Genomic DNA, 24,566 nt, shown 5'->3' with positions numbered 1-24,566 from the left:
TGAAGGACACTCATATAATTTATATAATCACCTGAGTGGCTGGCTTTTCTTCCTTATCCCCAACTTCTCAATATAGTATTCTGATATGCTCAACATCTTACAGAAGAAAATCATTAGTATCAGATGTTGATGGACACAGGAACTCCTAAGCAACACTCGTAAAGCCATGTTAGAAATTGACTGGAAATACCATCTGCCAGCTGCAGTCCATATACTGTCTCATGAAAATTATTTCCTTTTTGGGCAAGAGCAGGCAACACAAAATGCAAAGCTGCTGGGTAGATTACTTGCAGCTTTCTGATTTCCACACCAGCCCAATCAGTCTCTGCATAGTGCTGGAACCAGACCCAGACCACCTTTGTGACATGAACACAATGGAGTTTTCATCATGTTTTTGAAACTAAATTATACTTTTCAAAAATATTTAAAGAGTGAATTTAAACTCTACTGCCTCTTTTGTTTGTGTTTACTTTTAGCACTGGAGCACTCTCGACAAATATACACTGCATAGCTGGAAGAAAGCAGAAAAACTTGCAGGGTAACATATTAATATCAGATGAAACTATGTGCTTCACTGTCAGTTTTCTCAGAAAATTCCTAAATGGAAGTGCAGGAGGTTTCTATGGTTTTGTTTAAGTACTGGCTCTTCCAAAATAATTTCCACTCTTCCACTGTTTCAGTAAGGGTAAACTTTGAAAAATGAGCTAAGGTTGTACTGAGATCACTCTGACCTCCTACTACTCTGTGTCTGTTCTACCCTTTTACTAGCTTAAACTTAATCGCATGGCCATCCAGTGAGATGGACCACTTCACAGACTCAGAGGAATGCTACCTCACTGAAAAAAGACTAATTTTCATCAGATTAGTTTTTCCATAGCTCCGCAAGCTCATGTGACACAACGCATAATTTATAGAGCTGGAACAATGAAGGAGATAAAAATGCCATGTTTCCATGTTGAACGTCGCCTACGAACTGTTTCAGTAAGGGAACAGGCTTAGATTAATTTAAATCAATTGTGAAAGTACCCTCTGAGATGGGACTCTGCTTTCCTCATCTTAAAGACTTGATAAGACACAGTTGTACTTTGTTGGGCATTACACATGCTGTGAGGCTACAGGACATGGAACCCGGAGTCACCAGGCGATTGAGCATGACTCAGAACAGTGATCTGCCCCATGTCATGCATGTGGGAAAGGAATTCGAAGGGATGAGGATGATATTTAGAGACAGGAGACCAAAGGCACCAGAGAGAATAAAGTACCAAACCATTTCGTATAACAAATGAATCTGTGGAATTTCGTACACAAGAATGCGTCATCCATAAGGCAGCAGTAGTCTTAAGGGATGTCCAAAGGACAATCTCTAAGCGATCATATTTTTTAACAAACTGCTACTTCTCTTGCTTCTGCAGGGATTCAAAAGACAAATGATTGCAATACATGCCAGTTAACTCCCCTGATGTAACAAATGAATGCACTGGAATAACGTGACCTGCTGCACGCTATAAATTCTTGTTACAAACACAAAGCATGTTTGGCAGCAGTCAAGATCCTAATACAATCCTAAATACCTAGAGTCCCATCACAGATGTGAAATATATTCCATACAACGTTTCTAGATATTAACAGCTTGAATCTCATTTCAAGTTATTCTTTAACTTCTTTAATATCTCTACTTTCATAAAATTCATATGCAATCGCTCACTACAGACTGATGCGCATTAATAAGACAACCACATTCGAGCTCCTTACCTGTACTGGCATAGCCCAAAGGTTAGGGCAAAGAAAAAAGAACCACATCAACTGATTTGTGTCTATGGCAACCAGGTTACAGATCTGGCCTGCAGTCATCTCCCCCATAGACATGTTAGAGGTTGAAAGCTGCATAATTTTATTGTATATTTTTGTCTAGAAGAGAGATCAAAAGGTGTTAGCATACAGAAATAAAACAAGATTTCTAGCTCCATCTAAAACACATGCATTCTGAGGGAAACCAACATTCCCAATAACTTGAATGAAGAACTTAAAAGTTTGGCCTTTTGCGTTATAATGAAAAATTTTAAGCTACAGTCTTATTGTTCACCCACAAAAAGCACAGTGCAATTAGGTACATAATGGTTGTCCAAGTACTCCCTTTTTGCATCCCTGTGGATCAGTAAGAGAATGAAACCTTTACTGCCCCAAAGGTCCAAGAACCATACTAACAACTATGATTTTTATACCTCCAGCTTCTCCATGTACTGCCCCTGCTGTAACTAGTACTAATAAAATATTAGTACACTCAATATATAATAGTCAATATATTATAATCCTTGTTATTTTTCTCTGACAATTGTTTTGGGTCCCATCCAACTTCAGGACCATATTCCTGGCTGAGAATGTGCTATATTTTGTCTAGAGAGCTCAAACCCATTACAAATTTTAATTCACAGACAACTAATGTAACAGGTCTGATTCTGTACTGAATTAAGTAGTTTCCGCAGTGCAGAATAATAGTATCTTAATACACAATAATGAAAGTGTACTTTTACCAGTTGGTTTGGTAAAAGGCTACACAGTGATGCTTTGCCATCATGAGACTTGGCTGACAGGAGGCACCCTGATTCAATAAGTGCCTTCGGATCAAGTGCCAGCTGTCCATCACAAAGTGTAAAGTCATACAGGGCACATTGAACAGGTGCAGGTTTACACAGGGGAGGAAAAGAGATAAAAGGTTTAAAGAAAATTGAAAAATTATAGGAAAAAAATTGTATAAAAAAACTGGCACAGAGACTGCCGTTACTTATTCTGCTGCTTAGAGTGATGGCTAGAAATTGTCCTATTTGAATGGTCTGGCTGCCAGCATTATCTGGGCTTCTGTGTAATAGCCAGTGCAGAGAACCCAAAGCTTTTCTTCAACAAAATTAATGCAGCACTATTTTCCAAAAATTCCCCTTTTACACTTGCTGTGGTCCATGTATTTTTCAGTTAGTTGCAGCTCTTCTGCTTGACACAATACATATAATTTTTTTTTATATATTTTGGGTCAAATTTTTATTTCTTAAGGAATTTTCTACTTCACTCTAATAAGGGAAAATCAATGGGTGGAATCCAGAAGTCTGGCAGCTGACAAGTGCCTCCAAGTGTAAGATCAAAAGAGGATTAAACAATTATGCTGCTATTAAAAGCATCCATCTATCTCACAGACTCTCACAGGATCTATGTAGTTCCGTGGATAAATAGTGTAACTTATAAGGCTGGCTTTCAAGCTGGCAGAGGGTAGGTTTCAGCCAGTGCACTTGGCAATATCGCCTTGTAATCTTACACCTAATTCTCTCATTTCCAGGCACAGACCTTTGTATACTACATAAAACTTTGATCTGCTGTTCACAGTTATACAATGATTATGGACTCCATTTTACCAGTCTTACTTATGTGCAGTAATTACAGACTCCACAATGCCTGGCAGATTTTTGTGGCTTGACCCATGGAATAAGACACTACTCCATGCACTGGGAATACAATCTATCCTTTTGTCCAAAGTATACTTACAAGACATTTTAAAGCTGTATTATTTGCATGGGATGTTACAAAAATGCGCCTTTGAGATAGGAAAGGTGTAGTTCACAACCTAAATTCTTTCAAAAGTTACATTCAGTTTTACTGAGAGCAAATTTATGCTCAAAGGTAAGAAGTACAGCATTAGATATTACAAATAAATGTTTATATAAAATCATTAAATAAGATGCAGAGGAAGGAGAATGCAGCTCTAAGTTAACACAATCTTTAATGGCAATGGTTACATTCAATACATTTCAGGAGAGACCCGTTCCAGAATTTAACGACTATAATTAAAATTTGTATTTAGAAATATACATGACTGTATGAAAATAGGTTAATTAATAATATATTGGCTACCTGTATTGCACCTCTCAAGTTGATCCCTGTTTCAATAGCAACATAATATGATGCTTGGAGAAACGTCCTTTGCAATAGAAGAGCAAAAAATAAGAGTACAGCCAAAACATAAGCATTGGACAGGAACTCTTGAGATGAAATAAAGAAGACACCCAGAATTTTAGTCTATTAAAAAAAAAAAGTTAGAAATCAGGTACAATGGTAATTTAATTACTGGTTTTGCATAATTAATAAGCAGAGATAACCACCGTTTATGACACTGAAAATGCGCCCAACCTTATCTGAAACCTCACAGTTTATTAATTCAAAGAAAGAGTCATATAATGTGCCAACTCGGTAAGCTTTATTTAAATGCAGAATGACATTTATAGGATTTCTGATATCCTTCCAAAACTCCAGGACACTAAGTAACTCCATATGGTCATTTGCTAAAAGATGTGCACTGCCCATTGTTGGAAAGGACTAGTTAACATCCTTTCAGAGAATTTAATCTCCTTATTTTAGCACCTCATGTTACTGAACACTAAAATGACCTTCACAAATTTGCCAAAACCACATCCTTCCAACTCCTGGAACCACGCACATTATTTTGGTTTGCAGCATCTTGTTCAGCATTTTTTATTTACGGTCATTACCTCCTAGCAAGTTCATGAGTTCACCAAAGTGCATTCTAAAGCATGTCGATAGCTTACTAGGAAAGCAGTGCATTTATTCTGGATTATATTTAACAAGCAGACACCTTTGGTGCCACAACTAGCCAAGAGGCTGGCTCACCTTGGGAAGCCTTCTGAAACTAAAATGTCTCTGCCTTCCTCTTTCTCCCCTCGGCTCCTTCAAAACTTGGACTGCTAGCTAATGCTGCCATTGAAGGCAAAATTAGGAAGAGATGTCTTTCATTTCCCTCTCAGAGGGCTTCTTGTCATTTACACTCTGGCTGTATTCCTTGCTCAGCACATTTCTTCTTGCCTACATAGTTTCTTTGCTGTTGATGTTTTCAAGACTGCTGTAATACTTAAACTATATTTCACAAACTCTCACTGTCTGTACATTTTATTAGATCTGATCTGCACCTTGCAGTTAACTGTTTATAGACACGCCACATGACAAGTTAATATAGAGGCTAAACTCAGTTTTTAAAGCAGTGATTTTTTTAAGACGAGGCTGAGCCGGCTGAAAGAGGAACGAACTTCTCCCTACCTCTAATTGCACCTGGGTTGCTCCAACCTGCATGTTTCTGTCACTTCCTATGCCTTTGTTTGGGAGCTAATTGGATCTCTTCCTGAGCCGATTCAAATCGCTGACAAAAGAAAATCAGCCCAGGAAAAAAAAATCTGCTACTTCTCATTTAATTGGCCAAATCAGACCACAAAAGTGTCCAGTCAGTGCCAGAGCTAAAGCAAAGGAGAGCACAGGAGCAGGGATGACAAGGAATGTGAAAGGAGGAAGAGCAAGTCCTTTCAGCAGTGGTTACCCAATAGGTCACTTCACCTTCTTGAGGAACCAAAGTCTTGGGGTATTTTTTCCATCCCTTTTTACTCCATCTTTTGACATTCATAATTGCTCCTGCCATTGCCGTAGTAGGCACACTATCCCTTTGACATCAGTGGGGTAATTTATAAGCTTAAAAGCAGAGAAATGTATGCTTACCTTTGCAAACAAGTAAACAAGACGATGAGCAAAACAGTTTTTGAAGGATCCTATGTTTTACTCCATGAGAAAAGCACATACAAGAACACATCCAATACAAGTTTCCTGACATAGTGCCTCCCACCTCACAAGGCAATATTGCTTCTCTTGAGAGGAAACTAGTCTGATCTGTCCACACAGCTGTTTAACCATCTGTTGAGGTGGCTGGCAGGTCATTCATCAAGACCAAAGAGTCATTCTCCGTATCTGAACACTTCCAAATGAATTGTGGAACTCTTACATTGGCCAAACTAAGCAGCCATCAAAGGACTTTTGTCTACTATGTAACACAGACGGACATGTGTGGATTTTGTAGGTTTACCCCCTTTTCCCACTTACGTGGCATTTATTACAAGCTACTCAGATTCAGACCAAGGCTGGACACAAAGAAAAGCAAGTAATTGTGATTCCAATCCTGTAAATCTTTGTTCATGCAAATGTTCCTTATTTCCATAAGAAGGCATCTTGATAGTCATATACTACTTTTAAGTATGTATACAGTGCAAGAACTTACACGAACATGGAAAATTTCCCTCACTGACACTGAACAGTGCTGAGCTTTATGCTTTGAAAACAGGGAATAAAACCTATTTTATTCAATAATTTATTTCTTGCTCTCAAAGGTAAATTGTTAATGATAATATTTTCCAGTTCAGCTAGGTACTTCAACTTCAACCAGATCTGATGCACATAAACATGTCTGCAGTCTATAGGGCCACTGAACTAAATAAGGAATTAGCCTTCAGAGAAGCCCTCTGAGAAAGTATTCAAACATACAGGGTTTTCAAAGTTAAATCAATAGAATGTGAGCAATCACTGGGCATACTTGTTTTTTTAAATCTGTCTCAAGTGCAACACTCTGAACAATTACGGTACACACCAGCAATTATGTTCAGATAGACAGTTAACTACTGTTTTAGTTATTTGTAACTTAAAGGGATTTTAAGCCCTAAATTATTACTTATTCCACAGTAATTCAAATAGGCTACAGCGGCATTATATACGACAAAAAGTCTATGGTACAGTAAAAGTGAGCCTCTCTTCCATATTATTTACGGTCTTACAAGTTCAGCTTTTCAAATCAAGTTAACTTGTCTTTGACCCTTGCAAGATGTAACTGTGGTCGCAAATTTATTCTTGCTGTAACTCTGCAGAATAAGAAGGAAGACTCAAGGCTCTACATTTAGCCTGGAAGCTTTAAAAAAAATGTACCACAGGTCTGGAAAATTACAAGTACAACCAAGTCTCCTCCCATGCTACCTGTAAGGCCTTGACAGTGGAAAAGAAAGAGAAATTCACAAATTGGCCAAGTCCATGGCCAATTAGATGCATCCAATTTATCCTTCTGACTCTTAAATATAAGCATTAGGCACATGGAAGGTAGAAGAACTGCCCCTGCTGCTCAACTGTACAAGTTTAAGAGCCACCTATTGTTTCCTGTACACTGTTTATATACTCAAATACAAAATAGAATGCAAAACAGTATATAACTGCAAAACATGTTGGTTTAAAAAAAAAAGAAAGAAAAAGCACATTTAGGGAAAAACGGGATCATGTACATTTGTGTTGTTTTCATTTCAGACATATCTTGTTAACTTGCAACAGTGAGAATCTTTCCTTTGAGTTACCCTTCCTCAGGTCAGCTATTATTTCAGCAGTTCTTCACTGGGATTTCTTTTTATTTCAATACAGGGTGACATCCAGGAAAAAGTGGCATCTCTGTAATTAAAAACTAAAAAAAGCTTCTTATGAAGGCAAAGCTAGAACATACAAGTCTGTGACACTGGGAGATAGCGATTGTCAAGGCTACTAATGTGACAGCAAAGACAAAGGCTAGAGCATTACCACAATCATGAACCATGAAGGTTACAGGTCATGCTGTATTATATCAAAGGCAGTAACAGAAGCAGCACAATTTCAATGCAGTCCTACAGATACACCTGGCTAGTACTGTTAATTACTGCAGCTAATACCACTTTTTACTGTATTTAAAAGAATACCATTTTTTACATAATCACGTTTTGACAAATCACACTTTTCTAGCAATTAGATTTTGGTGCAGTTTTGATTCACATCAAAACACTGTATAATAGATAAACAAGGAGGAAAAGCGAGATGAATATTCTTGTTGTGTCTTCTAGTAATCACTTGAGAGAAAATGAGGACTTAAACATATATACATAAACGTCACACACAGACAGTGAAAGCACCAAGATATTTGCCAAGTCTCAGATGCATTATCAGGCCATCATGGTTTACAAAAAGTCACTGAACATCTGTGTTGTTTGAGTACACTTGTCAGCCTGCAGGAAACACAAAGAAGTAACTGAACATCTACTGAACTTTTTGCATATAGGGCAAATAACCTTTTTTGAGAAGTTGATGAACTAATTAGATGTTTTATTTTCAGAAATGGCTTTGGGGACATTCAGCGTCCCCCCCTTCCTGATGATTTGAGGATAATACCACTTTTCAGAAGTGCCAGTAGTTAGTTTCTCTAACACTCAGAGAAATTCATGTCATGAGAATGTTCAAGGATGGCCATAAATACTGATACTGTTTATAAATAAACATATATATACATACACACACGAGTGTGACAGAATTTAAGATGCTGTTGTGCTCTAACTGCAGCACTAACTAAAGCAGTTAATACTGCCCATGATGCCCACGTGATCTCAGAGTTCCAGCTCCACGGTAGTTTATCTTTGTCACAAAGGGCCTGAAGAATAGAGCAGATATTGTATTTTAGGATCTATCCCTTGGCTTTCAGTTTCACAAACAGAATTTCTGTTTGAAGGATACAGTTGAGCCATTATAACATCTCCTCAATCTAATCTATTTAAAATGAAGAAATGTCACTTTAAGGGATGGGTAAAAGATGCTCTCCGCTGTACTCACGGTTTACTTTGCTTATCCAATTCTGTCCCACCATACAGCAATTCTTTCTAACGCCCTCAAACTCAGCAGCAAAACAGACACAAACAATGTCTTCCCCCAATTTATCTTTACCTTCATAAGACGGTGTTTTAGGAGGCTTGTTTCTCACACCTATGTGGCTCTCAGGAGCGAACAATTAATAAGGCAAGGTTCTCTTTTCTTGAGTCATTACAAGTAAGGATGTAACATTCCTAGTAGTAGAGCTGGTGGTTTTTTTCCAAAGTAGACCCAGTTGGCTAGGTATGTGTATACATGTGGGAGTTTTCCTAAACACCTCCATCTGTTTACAGATGGTCTGAATAGAAAGCCTTCATACATTTTAGAAAGATTTTTCACCTAATCCAGCAAAACCAATTTTCAAATGTAAAGGTAATTAGCCTCCTAACAGAAAAAGAATGTGTACAAATCAGGTTAAAACAGAAGGAAAAGCCTCTTGGAGATCTTTTAGCAAAGGTAAATATACACCCGTGTCACCCATGGACTGTCACCATCAGCGAATCTTGCTGTTAGGTAATCCCCAAACAGCATAAATGACAACAACAAGGCTACCACTTTGCTACATATGGTGAGGTTGTCAATGCTGGACGAGGCCATGTAGGGTTTATCTGGACCAGACCTGAGCTTTTTCCACAGAGAAGCACTAGCTGATACTTTAATAGGAAAATTGAATAGGATAATCTGTAAATTGTGATTTGTTATAATTTCAGCTGAAACAGTGTTCCAAACAAATTATCAAGAAGCAGAGCTAAAAAGCTCCCACAGTACTTTGCTGCAACATAGCCCTATAGTCTTAATTTTTTCATTTCCTGCTTTAACTGGTTTCCATTGAATCTACTTGCTACATTAAAGTTTCCAAATATTGGGATAAGGATTGCAAAATGGATAAACAATTAATTTTAGCCTGAGGCCTTTGTTAAATTCACTGCAATGGATCTGATGTATTTAAATATTTACAGCGGACCTAATCCAGAGTGTACTTGAATGAATGTGTACATTTCCGTTAGTGTCAACAGACTTTGGAAATAAAGTCTATATCAAACAATAAGTGAGCTGCAGAAATAAACTGATCTTTCTCATAGAAATCCAGCCTGAGTGACCTCACCTTATAATGAAAAGATGCTTCCTGAGTCTGTCTGGTTTTTTTTGTCTTTTTTCTGTAGTTAATCAAGTATATCTGTTTCTTCTTGGGGAACATTTGTTTAAGCAGCATCCCTTAAAAATATGTTTCAGTTGATCTTTCAAAACCAATCTCCCCAAAGATCCTAGTGGAAATTCTTTGTCATAGTTAAATTACTTGGCATTTTATTGTGATGACAAAAGCCTGCTTTAATCCTCTTAGACATCACTCATTTTCGGAAATGAAAAGCCAAGCCTATTAAAACCACACTTTTTCCTTTCCAAAAAACACTCGGTCACATACTTGAATCAATCTTTAATGAAGACTGTACCTAAAATCCTTGATACTAATGGGACTCTGGATATGCTTCACCATTGTCTTGAATGAGGTTATTTTCCAGAATGCAACCCGGACTAGATGCGTGGGTAATGTGTTTTGCTCCCCATCAAGGTAGAAAAGTGGGTAATAGGCAGTACATACATACTGTCATTTCTAGCATTCACAAATACATTGCAGAGTCACTTTTCTTTACTGAGGCCAAATAATATATCGTCATAGCATTACTTTTTTGACTCCTCTATTTTTATGAAATTTTGACAGTACCTGTGGGCGGATGGTGTTATTTCCTTTTCCAACATTGTGAACAATCCCAGAGATGCAGAGCGGACCAGCAAATCCAAGCAAGTCCGCCAGAATACGGAACGTGCTACTGAGAAGTAAGGGTCTTCCAAAAGCACAGCAGAGAGCACGCCAAATTGATCTGGATCCTTGTGGAGATGATGACCTTCTGTTCTGTTCAGAATAAAAAAAAAATGTCATACATTAACCTCAGGTCTGATAAATTATTGGTATTTTTATCCCTGCTTTAATTCATTGACAACCAGTTGCAATCTTTGAGCTAGAAAAGCACAGGAACTACAATTATTGTTTCATTTGTTCTTATAGAGTCAGAACAAAGCATTAATTTATACTATCCTCCACTTCACAAAAAGAACCATGATTTCTTCCCTACCCTTAGTAGGGATCAAGTAAGTGTGGTGTTTGTGGTTTGCTGGGAGAGAAAGAAAAAAAGAGGGAGGGAACTGACAGTTGGTTTGGTGTTTGGTTTTTTTTCCTGTGAACATAGAGACTGGAAACCTCCACTCTTTTTAGACAGGATGCAAAAGACTTCTCTTAAAATCCTGATTACGCTCAGCTCCCACCAGGGAGTCAATTTGAGTTGAGGTAGTTTCAGCCCTGAATTCTCCTACAGACAAACTGTAACTGAAATAACATGGAAAAAATAGTCCTGTGAGGCCTCATTAATATTGACTCTGTAATTGAATGATTCCAGGTTCTTATTAGGAAGAATGATAATGGTGTTCAGTGAATACAGTTTGTAATTACTTCCCACATCAAAACAGAGGCCATTTGGCTTTTCACACATTTAACCAGTAATGTGTTTGATATGCATGTTTTGGTAGAGAAATTTCATTATTTGTATGAGGTAAAACTGAGTATGTGATCTCTCTGTATACGGAAAGCTATGCTAATAGATACCTCATTTGCATCATGTCTGTTTATGTAATTTTATATCATGCTTACAGCATAAAAAGTAATGAAAAACACAAGCACTGAGCGAGCAGACAGACATAATTCCATGCTTTGCATACCTTCTGTGCTTCAAAGGCCTCATTGAGGCGAATGTAATTGGTCAGAGCTCTCATCGCAATGGGAAGCTTGCCTATGGTTTTCAAGTCTATTGGTTTTTTGTGGGCAGTCTTGATAAATGTATTCATCCACCAGTATGTTCCTTTGGACAACAGATTCACAAACGGCTGTAAGAATCGAACGCCAAGGTCCTGAAGATCCTCAGGAGGTTTAACTTCTTTAGGAGTTTTGAAGAAAACATACCTCTGAAATTCAGACAAATACTGAAAGAATCACACTAAATGCATACAAAATAAAAGTCCACAAAGAATAGATAAGAGATAAAGGATGTTGCAGATAATCAATGAATCAGTCTTGGTTTCGCAAAAGTACTCAAGGAACTTAGGTATTCAAATTCAACCAATACAGCAATCCAGTTTCCTCAGGTACTGAGTAAAATCAGAGGCATCCAGTCTAGAAATAAATCACATTCACTGTTACTTTATTTATGGGGTACAAATTTGCATACTTGTAGAAAAAATACTTACCTTATATTTTAAATAGTACAGTCCCAGTCTCTCTCTCTGAGTTCCAGACAGTACAACATGGGATGCACTAGCTTAGGCACAGCCTGAGGCTATCACAGCGATTCATCTTCCATACCATATTGCCTCGCATTTAGTTAGCTCACAACGTGGAGTTACCTGTGCCGTCCTGAATGGGTCTGGGAAACCACCGAACTAGAGAGTGCATATGGCACCAACACATGTTTTCATTGGCTTAAGTATCAAAAGAGAGAGGGCAGACTGCTGATGATTTCCTCTTATCAAGACAAAACTTTTTCAGACATGGCTTATTTTTGGGAATGAAAAGCCAAGCCTCTTAAAAATACACCTTTCCTTTCTGAGAAGTACTCAATCACATATTTCATTCAATCTCTACTCATGACTACCTAAATCCTATTCAACTTAGTAGGATTTCTGGATATGTTTCACTGCTAGTTGGAGAAATAATTCACAGATCCTAGAAAAAATGGTGATGGGGTTGGGAAAGGCCATCTAGAGGAAAAATGGGAACGGCGGAAGGAAGGGAGGAGGTACAGCTGGGACTGAAAATCAAACAAGTCAATCTTCTGTCTTCTGGAAGAAGATGGGGGAATGCAGGAGAAAAAAAGGCGAGAGCAAGGTCTGCTGTTTCTGCTAGCATAGAGGCCTCACCCCTTAGTTTTATTTTCTTTTTCTAACCCCCCAACCCCCAACCCCTCCTCCTCCTCAGCGGTGGCCAACTGTCCATGCACCCCAATCCCCTCCTTCAGCTGCTGCAGCAACAAGCCTGGCTCTCCAAACTCTCCCACTGACAACAGGCAGTAAAGAAATCCATACTGCTGGCTAGTTCATTCTATGCACCAATGACATCTTTTAATAATTAAACCCAAATAAATACAATATAAAAAAGGCTACAATAGGCAGTGATCATTTTTAATTCTTCTTTGTGACCTATAATGCCACAGTGATTAAATCTCATTTAATTACGCAGTTCTATTATGAGGAGGTTCATGAGCAAGTGTCTCTGATGTCACATTTGAATTTTACTTTTCCCACAAGCCAATCCACTGTTTTTCATTTATGATATAAATACTGAATGGCCCACATTGAGGTTCTTATTCCTCTTTCTTTCAAAGATGTTACTGAAAAGGCTGCTTTTAGACATATTTTTGTCCTAAGTTATCAGATAAACATACAGAAACACAAAATCCCCCAAGAAAACCACAAAAGAACAAATACATGTAGATGCAACTCTCATTGCTGAAAGTGTTACTGGAAAGAGTTCACATATTAATGTGAGGGAAACCGCAAGAAAATTTATATAGAAAAGTTCCTTTCCCTCTTGAGACAAAGTTTAATTTGTGCACACAGTTAAGTGTGGGACAGGTGAAGGGAAGAACTTTGGCATTTATCTATCCATCAGTCTTCAAAACCATCTCTCAGTTTGAATTATGACTGCAGACACCACAGAGGGAAAAAAAAATGAAATATATATAGCTGGGAGGCTAGATAGCAACCTCAGCTGCCCCAATAAATCACTTTCCTGGTGGAAAATGAGATATATTATTTGTGTGTCTAAGATACTCTCTGATAGAGCAGACAACTCCTTTCACCCAGTCTTTCCTTGCATCAGAAACTGTGAATCAAATAGACATTTTTAAAACAACCTTGAAGAGATGAACTTCATCTTAATTTAACTACAATGGAGTCTGGCATTTTTTGAAATTATGGATTCATCTCACCTAATAAAATTTGATTAACTTTGATTCTCAAATATATTTCAATTTCTAACTGGATTTTTCTCTCTCCTTTCAAAATGCATTTCATACTAAGTACCCAGAAAGGGGAATTAAAAAACCCAAAACAACAAAAACCACAGAAGGAGACTTTTATGATACTAACTTACCCTCACCCTGATGACATTGATTTCTACAGCTAGTAGCATTCCATAGAGAACAACCAGGAGTCCTGTGAGGCAAAACCGAAGCTGAGAAAATCCAACCCCATTATCACAGAACTTGACAAATTTGATGGTTTTAGTTATGAAAGCTAAAGTCCAGTAGAACAGCAATGCTGTAGGGGAAAAAAAAAAAAAGTTAATCAGCTCCACAATTGCAAAAATATGCAATAGCAGTATTAAATATTCATTCAGAAAGAATGCAACAAGAATATGTAAAACCAGAGAGTGGCCTTTCTCATGTCAAAACAGAAGCCTAATTCAACTCCATAAACATGAAAATATTAAGATAATGTTAGCTCCAAATTCCTTTCCTATTAGATTTAGTGGTATTTGGAAAGTTTCACAAACTGAAGGCTGCTGAAGGAAATTTCCATCTGTTGTAAACATGCATCCGCACAATGAGTTCAAGAGAGGGAGTTGCCGCACAAGTGAAGGTGGCTGTGAATAACACTCTTCAAATTTGGTTAATGCTACAAGACTGCTACAAATTTGGCTTGAAGGAAAATTGATCTCATTCCCCTGGAGATTTCTGGGACATATGCAGGAACAGATATTAAAATATTTTCTCCAAAACTGCTGCTGCTCTGTTGTTCAATGCAAATTCCGTATATGTAATTTATAATGCAGAGACATGGGCACTTCAAGGAAGGGTGTTCTGGCATTCATAGAGCACAACTTTAACTTTTGAGAGTTCTATACTGAACTTCTTGTCTAAAAGTGCTCATGCTACTGTCAGTTATAGATAAATAATCCCTGCAGTAAACTCTGGTGATTTGGAAACATACTCCATGCCATTCACCACACCATAAGCCAGCTCTTGTTCCCCATTCTTAAGGGAATACCTTCTAGGGTATGTTCTTCTACATGAATTTTTCATTGCTGCTGTATCTGCCATGGTACAACAGCTGGAATGTGCTCTAACTGCCAAGAAAAACATGGATATGCTTTCTGAGTGTCTTGCTGCAACACCAGAGAAAGTCTTCAACCAAGACACTAGCAACTCTAAGTCTAACTTACAAACATGGATAATCATCAGGAACTTGCACAAATTCCAAACAATCTGTGGTGTTCCAGCTACCCTGAGGTACCCTGTGGGGATGTACTGTGGGGCTACCCTTTCCAAGCAAAAATAAATCCAACACAGAGAGTCTGTATGGGATTTGGGGCTGCCAATCCTGCTTCTATGGAGGTCAATTTCAAAACTCTCATTTAAATGAGAACAGTAAGTGGAACAGTACAGGAGTACTGGGCATGAGGACATTAGCCAGGAGAGTCTATCTTCCTCTAAAATTAATAGGCCAGTTTGTAAGAAGAAAGCACTAAGAGGTCAGATATTTCAGCACTGTATTTTAGTGGCTGATGCAGTTGCAGAGAGGATTTAAGCCACATACTTAGAGAAACCCTCTTATAAAACTATAGCCTTCCTATGTGAGGCTTCTTACCTTCTTGCCAATTTATACTGCATCAAATCTAATCTCCTCATCCTGCTTCAGACTGTTTCCTACCTTTAAGGCACTATTCCTTCCTATTTGCAATACGTCTGGCTCTAAAAATCTCACTTCATCCAAAAATACATTCCACATTGTTCTACTCCTAACCATCTTTATCTGTCAATCCTTGTGCTCTGTCTCATTCTTCTTACAACAGGCTGCGAATGCATCTTTCTCAGAGTAAAGAGGACTTACACGATCATTGCAGGCTGAAAATCTGCACCAGCAGAGGACACCTAAAAAACCAACCAACCCAACTGGTATCTATGTAGAGCTCTTAGAATTAGAAATAAGAACTAGCAGAACCATTCTTCTATTTAGAATTTAAATAAGGGTCTATATGACCTTTTTAATTATTATTATTTTATTAGAACATTCATTTATCTTTTATCTAAGAAGTATTAGAAAGTGCCGAAGGCAACATTCTCAGGTGATAACTGTCCTCCCACTGTCATACCTTCTAGAAGCATTTGAACTTATTTAGCTTCTTACCTTTGAATACAAGTGTATATAATCTAATCTGGCAGATGTTCACAGGCCCCTCAAGATAAAGCTCCTTGGAAAATATAGTTATGGCCCTTCCTTTTAAGCTGTGTTTTTATTATCTGGCTGGTGAGTGCATATTGGCTGAGACTTTCTAGAATTATCCCCAAGAACATCCACTGGCCTGAACTGCCTAGTGATCAGACCACAGAGGCATGCTTTCATTTACTCGATTGCTTTAAATCTATTCTAGATGCCTGCAGCCCATGTGAGCTACCACAACCCACAAAATCAGAGCATAGATTCTCGCCTGGCGCCGGATCACTGAAAACTAAGCAATGTGGAACTCAAACTATTCTACACCTTTATTGGATTAAGTCCAACATATGAAAAACCATGCACCTAACTGGATGGGATTTATTAATTAACCTGTGTCTGTTTGGAGAGAAATTTTATGTACTAAGCAATAAGCATTGTATTTAAACGATAATAGGAAGTGCCATTTTAAACAATAAACTAATTCCAAGGGAATTAACTACAATGTCAAGGCACAAGAAATTTAAATTAGAAAACTAAATTACTGTCAGAAGTGGTAAAGCAGTCCTGTAATTATGAGTGGTTAAAAAAGACAATTTTCTTAAATCAAAAAAATTCATGTGTTCCCATACTACTATCCCTTTCAGATTAAAAACTTGAAGTCCTATTGTTATGTCATAATTTTCTCCTACTGCTTAATTTCTGAGATTTATTTATCTATAAAACAAACTAACTTAAAAAATAGTGCAATCAGATGCTACCATTCAGTTACATATTTTGAACATCAAGAAAGCTAGCAGATTTTCCAATTCAGTAAGAAAACTATTCTAAAATGTGTCCTGCTAAACTGTACAGCTGTTATGCACCCATTCTGCAACACTATGCAAAAAGCACCAAAATTAGCATTATTACCAGAGTCCCCTGGTAAACAGCACTATACTGGCAAAGCTATGTTTGTTGAAATATAATTACAGGGCAAAACCATAGAGAGAAAAAGATCCAGACCAGTTCAAAGTATTCCAATAGTTTGGACACTCAACTGGGACCCTGGACTCAATCATTAGCTTCAGAGAATAAATATTTGAAACCTTGTCAACTTTTTTTGATAAGAGGTAGTAAGAACAACTACTTCAAAACAGCCAACAGCCTGAGCATAAAGCTGAAATGCAGGATCAGTACAGGAACTTTGCGTCCTTGTCTCGCATACCCCAAGGGAATGTGCTAATCCCCGGGTCTGTTATGGTATCTGCCTCTTGCTTGTTTATGAAGAACTGCAAATGGACTTGGTTTCCTTAAGGTACAGAGTGAAAAAAAATTTTAAAAAAAGAAAACATCTCAAAGGCTCACAGAATTGGAAAATTCAGAATTAATGAACAGACCTTTAAGGGTCTTCTGCCCTGCATCAATGAGAGTTCCCCCACTGGATTTAGTAAATTTTGGATAAGATTATGTTAGCCTTTGCTTTATATGGCTACCAACTCTTTGCAAGTGTAGGCATCGATCCAGCAGCTGAGGCAGATGATGCCCTGCAGTTAGGTGGAACTTCACCGATGCTCAGAAGCAGCAGAAGATGCCACATCAGGTCATTTACTTTACTCTGTTTGTGTGCGCATGTGTAATATTACATCTCCTCTACAATGTTTTACTAACAAAGAACCCTCTTTTGGTTTTCTTTCTCACATACTCAGCAAAAGTTTATCACCAACTTAAGTTTTCCTCACGGTTTCCATTTACTTCATTTGTATTAGGCTCTAAAAGAAAGCTGCTTCATGGCCACACTGCACTCTAGTGGGTTGATAGCTGAGTATAGGTAGAACTTAATTATCTCATACTGGGCTAATGTGCATAAAGTTATCACCACCTAGTTCCAGATGTCAATACAGAGTAGTTGCAATTAACACTGAAAGATGACGATCCTCACAGTTAGATAACAATAAATTTGTGCAGTCAAGAATAAAGGATGGAGACTTCCAGAAATGTCTGTCTTAGGTTCTCTTGCAAACACAGGACAATGAAGAGAAAAACAGATGCAAAAATAAAATAAAAATCAAAGGCCGTCACCTAGTGAAGACTTTGGATTAAAATTCAAATCAGACCAGCTAAGTGGGAAAGACTGTGGTAGTCTGATTTTCTTTTTTGCCTGAGAGTTAGCTATTAAGATTAGATTTCCTAAAAGGACCCTATTCCTTGGAAATTCTTGCAAAATGAAAATTCATAATTATTACCTTCAGTATCAATAACACTTACTTAAATGTTGGTATTCATTGGTATAACTGTTTAGTATTCAAGTATTGTCCAGAGCTCATCCAGCATCAACACTTTAAAAACTGAACAAAATTATCATAAGAGAAATCTCTACAGAGAGGGCATTATGCAAAAATGGGTAATCAACTACCAGCTGTAAATTTGTGCTACCCTTCTCAATGACTTAACAGCAGGAATGTGGTAGCAACACTGAATAATTAAACACTGCATTATACATCTAAAATCACCACAAAAAAAACCAAACAAGAAAATCACTGCTTGCTTTCCTCAGGTGATTGTAACCAGCTAGCAATGCTTTCCTGAGACACAACATCTAGTACTGTGAGATGGTGTTAAATAGACTGTGTGGACTTATTAAAAAAGTAACTAAATGACTGCACCTGCTTATAAAAGACAAAACAGATCCTACTTAAAAGAAGGATACAAGAAGAAAAGCAGTCCCAGATGAGAAGACATAAAGGTTACCAAGCCTGAATAGGCATCTGAAGTTTTTAAAGAGGAATGAGGTCAGTTTTTTTCTTTTGTTGTTTTTGGTTTGTTTTTTTTTTTTTTTGTTTGGGGTTTTTTTTTTGTTTGTTTGTTTGTTTTTTACAGGAGTTACAGTCTCCTTCTGCAGAAGAGGATGTTCACTTAACACAACATGTAGTTCAAAATAATCTTCAATATTTAAAAGCTTTCTCAAATCCAGTTGTTACTGACTTTTTACCACCTGACAAAAACTAGAACAGAACTTTGATACACAGAGCTACAATGACACAAGAACGCCTTAGCAGGATCTACTAATACAGAAAACCAGCTCAAACAAAATTTGATGAGCCAGGACCACCAAAGAAATAACAGCTAACAGGATGACTGAACATGTAGACATCCACAGTCTGCAATCTACTTAAACAGCAGAGAACACATCACCAACTGCATGATTGTCAGCAGTAATAGATTTCCCATAGCTAGCTACAATTTATTTACAATCTTGCAAAAAATAGAGTATGCTAGGTAGCTCTTATACATAGCATTTTCCATTCAAAAGCAGTTTACAAAGGGAGATTGAGGAACAGCAAGCAAGAACAAGCAGGCAAAGTAATATATCCAGGGTCATACCGAAAGTCAGTGATGTCATTAATTTCCCTTGACTCCCTGCATATTTCACAGTAGACCACACACATGAAGATGGCTTCAATCTTATATCATGCTTAAATGCAACGTGCTGACAAGCAGGGGGATTTGGATAGCTTTTAGAGTTACAAATTTGATGTGCTACTTTTCCCACAAATCCCGTTTTTCCTAGAGAAGCCTTTGGCCCATTGGATCCCCAAGAACACCATACAGATTATTATTAGAAGTTAAAAGCATTGAAAACAATGAACTGTTTCAGGAAAACTCAGAACTGAGTCTGGTAACAGCAGCCAGCAGACCAGAACATAGGTGTAGCTTTATCCATACAGGCTAGCACTGAGACTGCAATCACCTGTCACAGAACGAACAGACACACAGCACCACAGTCGCACTTCTGAGTCTGCTAAATTGTGAGACGTACCGATTAACAACTTTGGGAAATTGGATGTTTCGATATTATGGTAATAGACAACCGATGTGATGGCCGCCAAGAATGCCATCCCAGCCGGCATGTACAGGTGTAAATGGCGCGATTCTGAAACCCTTAAAAAGAAAAAAGTGAACATCTATTAAAATCAAACCCCATTAGCTATTTAAATGTTTCCCTTTTAATTTATGGATTGTATCCTGTACCCAGTCCTGGTGTAGGATTTTCTAGAATGAGTTATGGACGTAAAGCTCTCCGATTTTCAATTGGATTTATGCTCCTAAATCACACAGTTCGATTTCAGATTCCTCCCCTGTGCTGAAAATGAAATGTGTGTACTCCTATTTCCTATTGAAATCGGTTGGAATGTTGTTTAAATTAGGATAAGCAGCTGAGCTCCAAAACGAGAAAAGTTAATTTAAGCTAAACTAGTTTGGGAGCTGTCCATCAAACTCTGTAGGTAAGACCAACTGACAGCACAGTTTAAGATTTCCTACAGAAACATTTGGTAGAAATGTTTAATTTTCTTTTTCCAGTTTGGGAGAAGGAACAGCACCACAGCATGGGAATGAATTACAGCAAGTTCTCCTGTCAGTAACTGCAAGCCAACAAACAAAACCTATAACAGATTCATATACCCTTAAGCTTTGTCCTATAAAGAAAAACTCCTGATGCTTCACTTGACGTAGCAGTGGAGGGGGTCCTGCCAACTACACCCCTTTGGGAATATGCGAATCGTTGGGCAACGTTGTTGGTTTGTGCAGAGGTGGATAGAATCATACCCACCTCTTTCCTCTTACTGCCATCTTCTCCTCCCCCCCTTTTCTTTCTTTCACAAAAGTAATGGAGTTAAGAGGTACAATTTCCTCTGTCTCCCAGCCAGCTCCAGGAGAAGAGGCATCAAGAGGAAATCTTCAGGACACAAACACTTGGGGAAATTCACACCTTGTCCTCTGAACCTCATGGAAAATAAATTAGCATCCCTTTGTGTACGTTGGGGAGACAAAAGGGGCTGTGCTCTCAGGAAGCTGGATACCGTCACAGGACATCACACATCTCAGAGCAGAACGTCCCAGATGACTAACAGATCCATAGGAGCTCAGGAGGACCACATCCTGCATCTATACTGGGAAAGGAAAGCCCTCCCTCACATGGACATAGTGCTGAACTCTGCAGAGCTGGCTGGAGCCATGCTGATGGCCTGTGTCATAAACACTTAACTCATCTTGTTGACAGTGAGTTGTACATGTATACAGCAAAACCAGAAAAGATTCTCCAGCCTCTGAATTCCTAGTAATGCCAGGGGTTTTTGTACATCAGGGCTGAATTCTCAGCAAGGAAAAACAAGCAATAGGAAGAGATTTCTTCAGACAGCCTAAGCTTTAGTAGGTAACACTGCAGGAGTGGGAGGTTTTTTAAAAATTTATTTCACAGACAGAAGTTACTGGAATTCCCCTATATAACTGTATCTCCAATACGCCACATCTACTGCTGAGGTGCCAAAGCCTTTGACACCCAATTGCTGTCAAAAGGACTTACTAACATGATCCCTTTTGTGTCTTAGAAAGCTGCCGAGTCTCAAAATCTGCTTTTATTCACTGGAGCACTCACTAGCCTGCCGAGTGCTTGGGAGGCACAACTGTGGGTTGGCACTCCCCCAGTATAGCTAGGAGCTTTGATTCTCATCAGGTGACACTTATTACTTAACAGCAGCATTCTGAGTCAAGTTAAAGAGCAAATAAATATAATGAGAGGAATTGCTAAAGAGCAAAATAAAACAGAAAACTAAAAGCAGGAGATTTTGCTCTGAGCATCCCACACCCTGATAACTCTGAATAAGCACGAGAAAAAATCCTTTTTAGAAAAACCTGGCACTGAGAAACATCCTATTTATATACGTCTAAGAGAAGTTATAACAATGATGATATCAGCTTCTACAGCAAAATTCTGCAGTGCCTTTCACACTAGTTGGTGGACGGTTATACAGATGGCTAAACAGAGAGGTTTTGTTCTATTTAACAAGGAGCTTCAAATTTATAATCCTTAGGTTGCAAATTCATAATACTTATGAAAATCAGACCTTTCTTTAGGGGAAGATGACCATAGTCATTGTTATACAACATTAGCTTTTCTTCATAATAAATCACTCTCCTGTATCACTTGTTTCACTTGGAATAATTTTCCCCCACAGATTACTGCTTAAAGACATCCCAAGTTGAATAATAGATGAGAGATGATGCTCATATAATGTGAGCCACTCTGCTCAAGGTAACAGATCAGATGTACTGCACAAATATCAGAAGAAACTCTATGGGGTGTGAGATAAGGCCCAGTAGATCCACTCCTCCTATTAAGATGAGCAGAACTCAGTTTGTGGGGAAATTGTATGACCTACTGCGCACATGGGAGCTCTGAGTGAGTAAGGACTGTGGGACTGGGTCCTTGGACATAAAGCATATCACGAAAATGTCACCATCTGCTTGAATTGTTAGGATTTATCTGTGATTACTCTTTGGAAAGATAGTGTCATTAAGCTGAACTAAAAATGATTAAGGTCAGTTGTGCGTGTGTACATAACTTGGCAAGGCCTGTGGAATTTCTGATACAAGGTCGGTAGGTTAATCACCAAGAATACAGATTACAAGTTTAGAACCACAAGGAAGATGGTCTAGATGAGAATTTAGACGGGGAGAAAATACCTACCCTGAAACCTTTAAAATGCTCAGTGCTATCGGGAGAAGGTAGACATACACACTTACCCATCAGACACTATGCCCTCTGCAATTTCACACACAAGCACAAACAAGAGGATAAAAGTCAGTATCCAGCGTAAATTGTGGCCAGGAAAATGAAGCCATGTGCTATGGTGTATATGTACTTTGGAACTCTGACTTCCCCATCCTAAACAGGAAAAGAAAATTATAAAGAGCTTTCTTAACAACAAGAGTGACATACAAAGCTCCTGCATACACTAGGTTGTTACATATATGCTTTTCTGTACTGAAGTTGACACAATTGTGTTGTTAAACATGCACATATTTGAATATTTTCAGAGCTGTGTTCTCATTGCTTTACTTCATACAGAATAAGATCAGTAACGCAGACAAGACACAGCCTTAAATTCCTATACTTTTAGCATCTTACTATCAAGTAATTACATGCATTAAACATTTTTCAAATATATTAGCAGTTTAAATGAACAACAAATGAACATTTTGACAAATAGGCACAAACACTATAACACATACACTATTTTTTCTTCAATGCATTTAGGAATTTACACCTTATCTTACTTTTTTTTTTTTTTTTTTTTTTTGAAAGTAACTCATGCTCTTGATCTAGATAAAAATCAGCAATACTGAGAAAAGCCAGATAAACACAGATGACCCTAACTAGTCCTTCAGCCGACCCCCGTTTCAACAGTTGTACTGTTATTTCAGCACCGGACCTCTTACGCTTAAATCACGCAGCTCCTGCCCTGGCGATCTAGAGGACAGACCAGGCTGAGGAGAATGGTACTCAAGTAGTGACAACCGCATGGATTAAACCACCGGGCCACCTACCGGTAACCCCAGTTTTATGTTACCAAATCATTCCCGCTGCAGACACGGCAAGAGTTACAGCGGCCCGGCAGCCCTCCCAGTCGTCACCAGCGGCGAGGAAGGCTGTCGGGCCGCTGTAACTCTCCAGTGATTGCGGGCAGCGTTATTTGGTAACGTAAGACTGCCTCACCAGGTTTCCTGGTTTTTAACAGCGCGTTTATTTTTCGCTCCCCGCGCTGCCAGTCCAGACCTGCAGGCAAACCCTGCCGCCTCCTCCGGCATCCCTCCCCTGCGCACGGGGGTTGGTTTCACCTGCAGGGAGGGAGCCCCGCAGGCCGCCCCCGCCCCGGGAAGCCCCCGACAGAGGGAGGTGGGCACCGACAGACGCCCGGGCAGCCTCGGGAGGGGCGGCCGCCGGGGCGTCCCGGAGCTCCCCAACACCGCGTCCCGGCAGCCGCCCGCCGCCCCGCAGGGACGGGAGCGCAGCACAGAGGACGAGGCCAGGCCGAGGAGGGGCCGCGGCACGGCAAGGCCAGGCGAGCGGCGGGGGAACGCGACACGCACCTCACGGCAAAGCGCGGGAGGGAAACCCACGGCAAGACAAAGCAAGGCGGGCGGGGGGGATGCGACAAGGCAAGACGGGGGGAGGGGTGCAGGAGAAAAGGAGGGGGCAGAAGGCAAGGGCACGGGGTGGGGGGGGCAGAAGGCGAGGGAGCCCCGCAGGCACTCACCGATGAAGAGGATGGGGAAGGTGATGAAGAGCAGGAAGACGTGCGGCACCACGTTGAGCGCGTCCACGAAGCAGCCGTTGTTGAGCACGCCGTGGTCCACGTTGTAGGCGGTGGAGTTGCCCTCGTCGCCGCAGAAAGCCAGGGCCATGGCGGGACCCTGCGCGCAGCCGGGCGCTGCCTCCGCGCACATCCAGGCGGGGCCGGCGCGGGCTGCGCGGCGGCGGCGGCGGCTCTGCCCGCACCTGCCGGGCGACGGCGGCGGCCGCCGAGCGGCCCCGGCCCCGCCTCCGCGGCCCCGCCCCCGCGGCCCCGCCCTAACGGGCCGCCCGCCCTCGCCTGCCGCGCCGGGCTGGGGGGCTAAAACGGCCTCGGGAGGGGGGGGGGCCCGGGCAGGTTGGAAGGTGTCCTCCCGTTCCTGCGCCGACCCGGGACCCACGCGAAAACACCGTGGCAGCCCTCGGCTACCTTACAGCAACACAAACCAGCGTTCCAGGGCTCCTGGGGCACGGTAATTAAGCATTTCACGCATCGCTCGTGAGACAGAACATTACAAAAAAAACCCCCAACCAGCCAACCAAACAAAACCAAACCACAAAACACCGCATTAGTCATGACAGAGGACCAGAGACTACAAGAAATATATATTTTTAACCTCGTCAGCTTTGTGCTTTTTTCTCCACCATGATGAAGATACTACTAGATCAA

The 24,566-nt window shown here is 39.8% G+C and overlaps 1 protein-coding gene across 3 annotated transcripts in view; it reads right to left on the bottom strand.

Annotated features, from left to right (window-relative positions):
- Nucleotides 1-24,092, bottom strand: part of ABCC8 (ATP binding cassette subfamily C member 8) — an 81,469-nt gene extending 57,377 nt beyond the window's left edge. For 2 of the 3 annotated variants that reach the window (XM_049821006.1, XM_049821009.1), the window contains exons 1-8: nucleotides 23,862-24,092; nucleotides 22,348-22,489; nucleotides 19,583-19,704; nucleotides 13,721-13,887; nucleotides 11,293-11,535; nucleotides 10,244-10,432; nucleotides 3,898-4,062; nucleotides 1,753-1,908 (exon numbers count right to left, since the gene is read on the bottom strand). In XM_049821006.1, coding sequence (XP_049676963.1) covers nucleotides 1,753-1,908; nucleotides 3,898-4,062; nucleotides 10,244-10,432; nucleotides 11,293-11,535; nucleotides 13,721-13,887; nucleotides 19,583-19,704; nucleotides 22,348-22,489; nucleotides 23,862-24,051 — 1,374 coding nt within the window. In that variant the 5' untranslated portion in view covers nucleotides 24,052-24,092. Of the gene's footprint in view, nucleotides 1-1,752; nucleotides 1,909-3,897; nucleotides 4,063-10,243; nucleotides 10,433-11,292; nucleotides 11,536-13,720; nucleotides 13,888-19,582; nucleotides 19,705-20,581; nucleotides 20,633-22,347; nucleotides 22,490-23,861 lie in introns of those variants that run through there. The other variant, XM_049821007.1, reaches the window with a different exon arrangement.
- Between the last annotated feature and the right edge of the window lie 474 nt (nucleotides 24,093-24,566).

Source organism: Accipiter gentilis, chromosome 17 (genome assembly GCF_929443795.1).
Source record: "Accipiter gentilis chromosome 17, bAccGen1.1, whole genome shotgun sequence".
NCBI classification, from domain to species: domain Eukaryota; kingdom Metazoa; phylum Chordata; class Aves; order Accipitriformes; family Accipitridae; genus Astur; species Astur gentilis.
The sequence above is the reverse complement of the archived record's forward strand: the minus strand, read 5'-3'. Positions and strand labels throughout refer to the sequence as shown.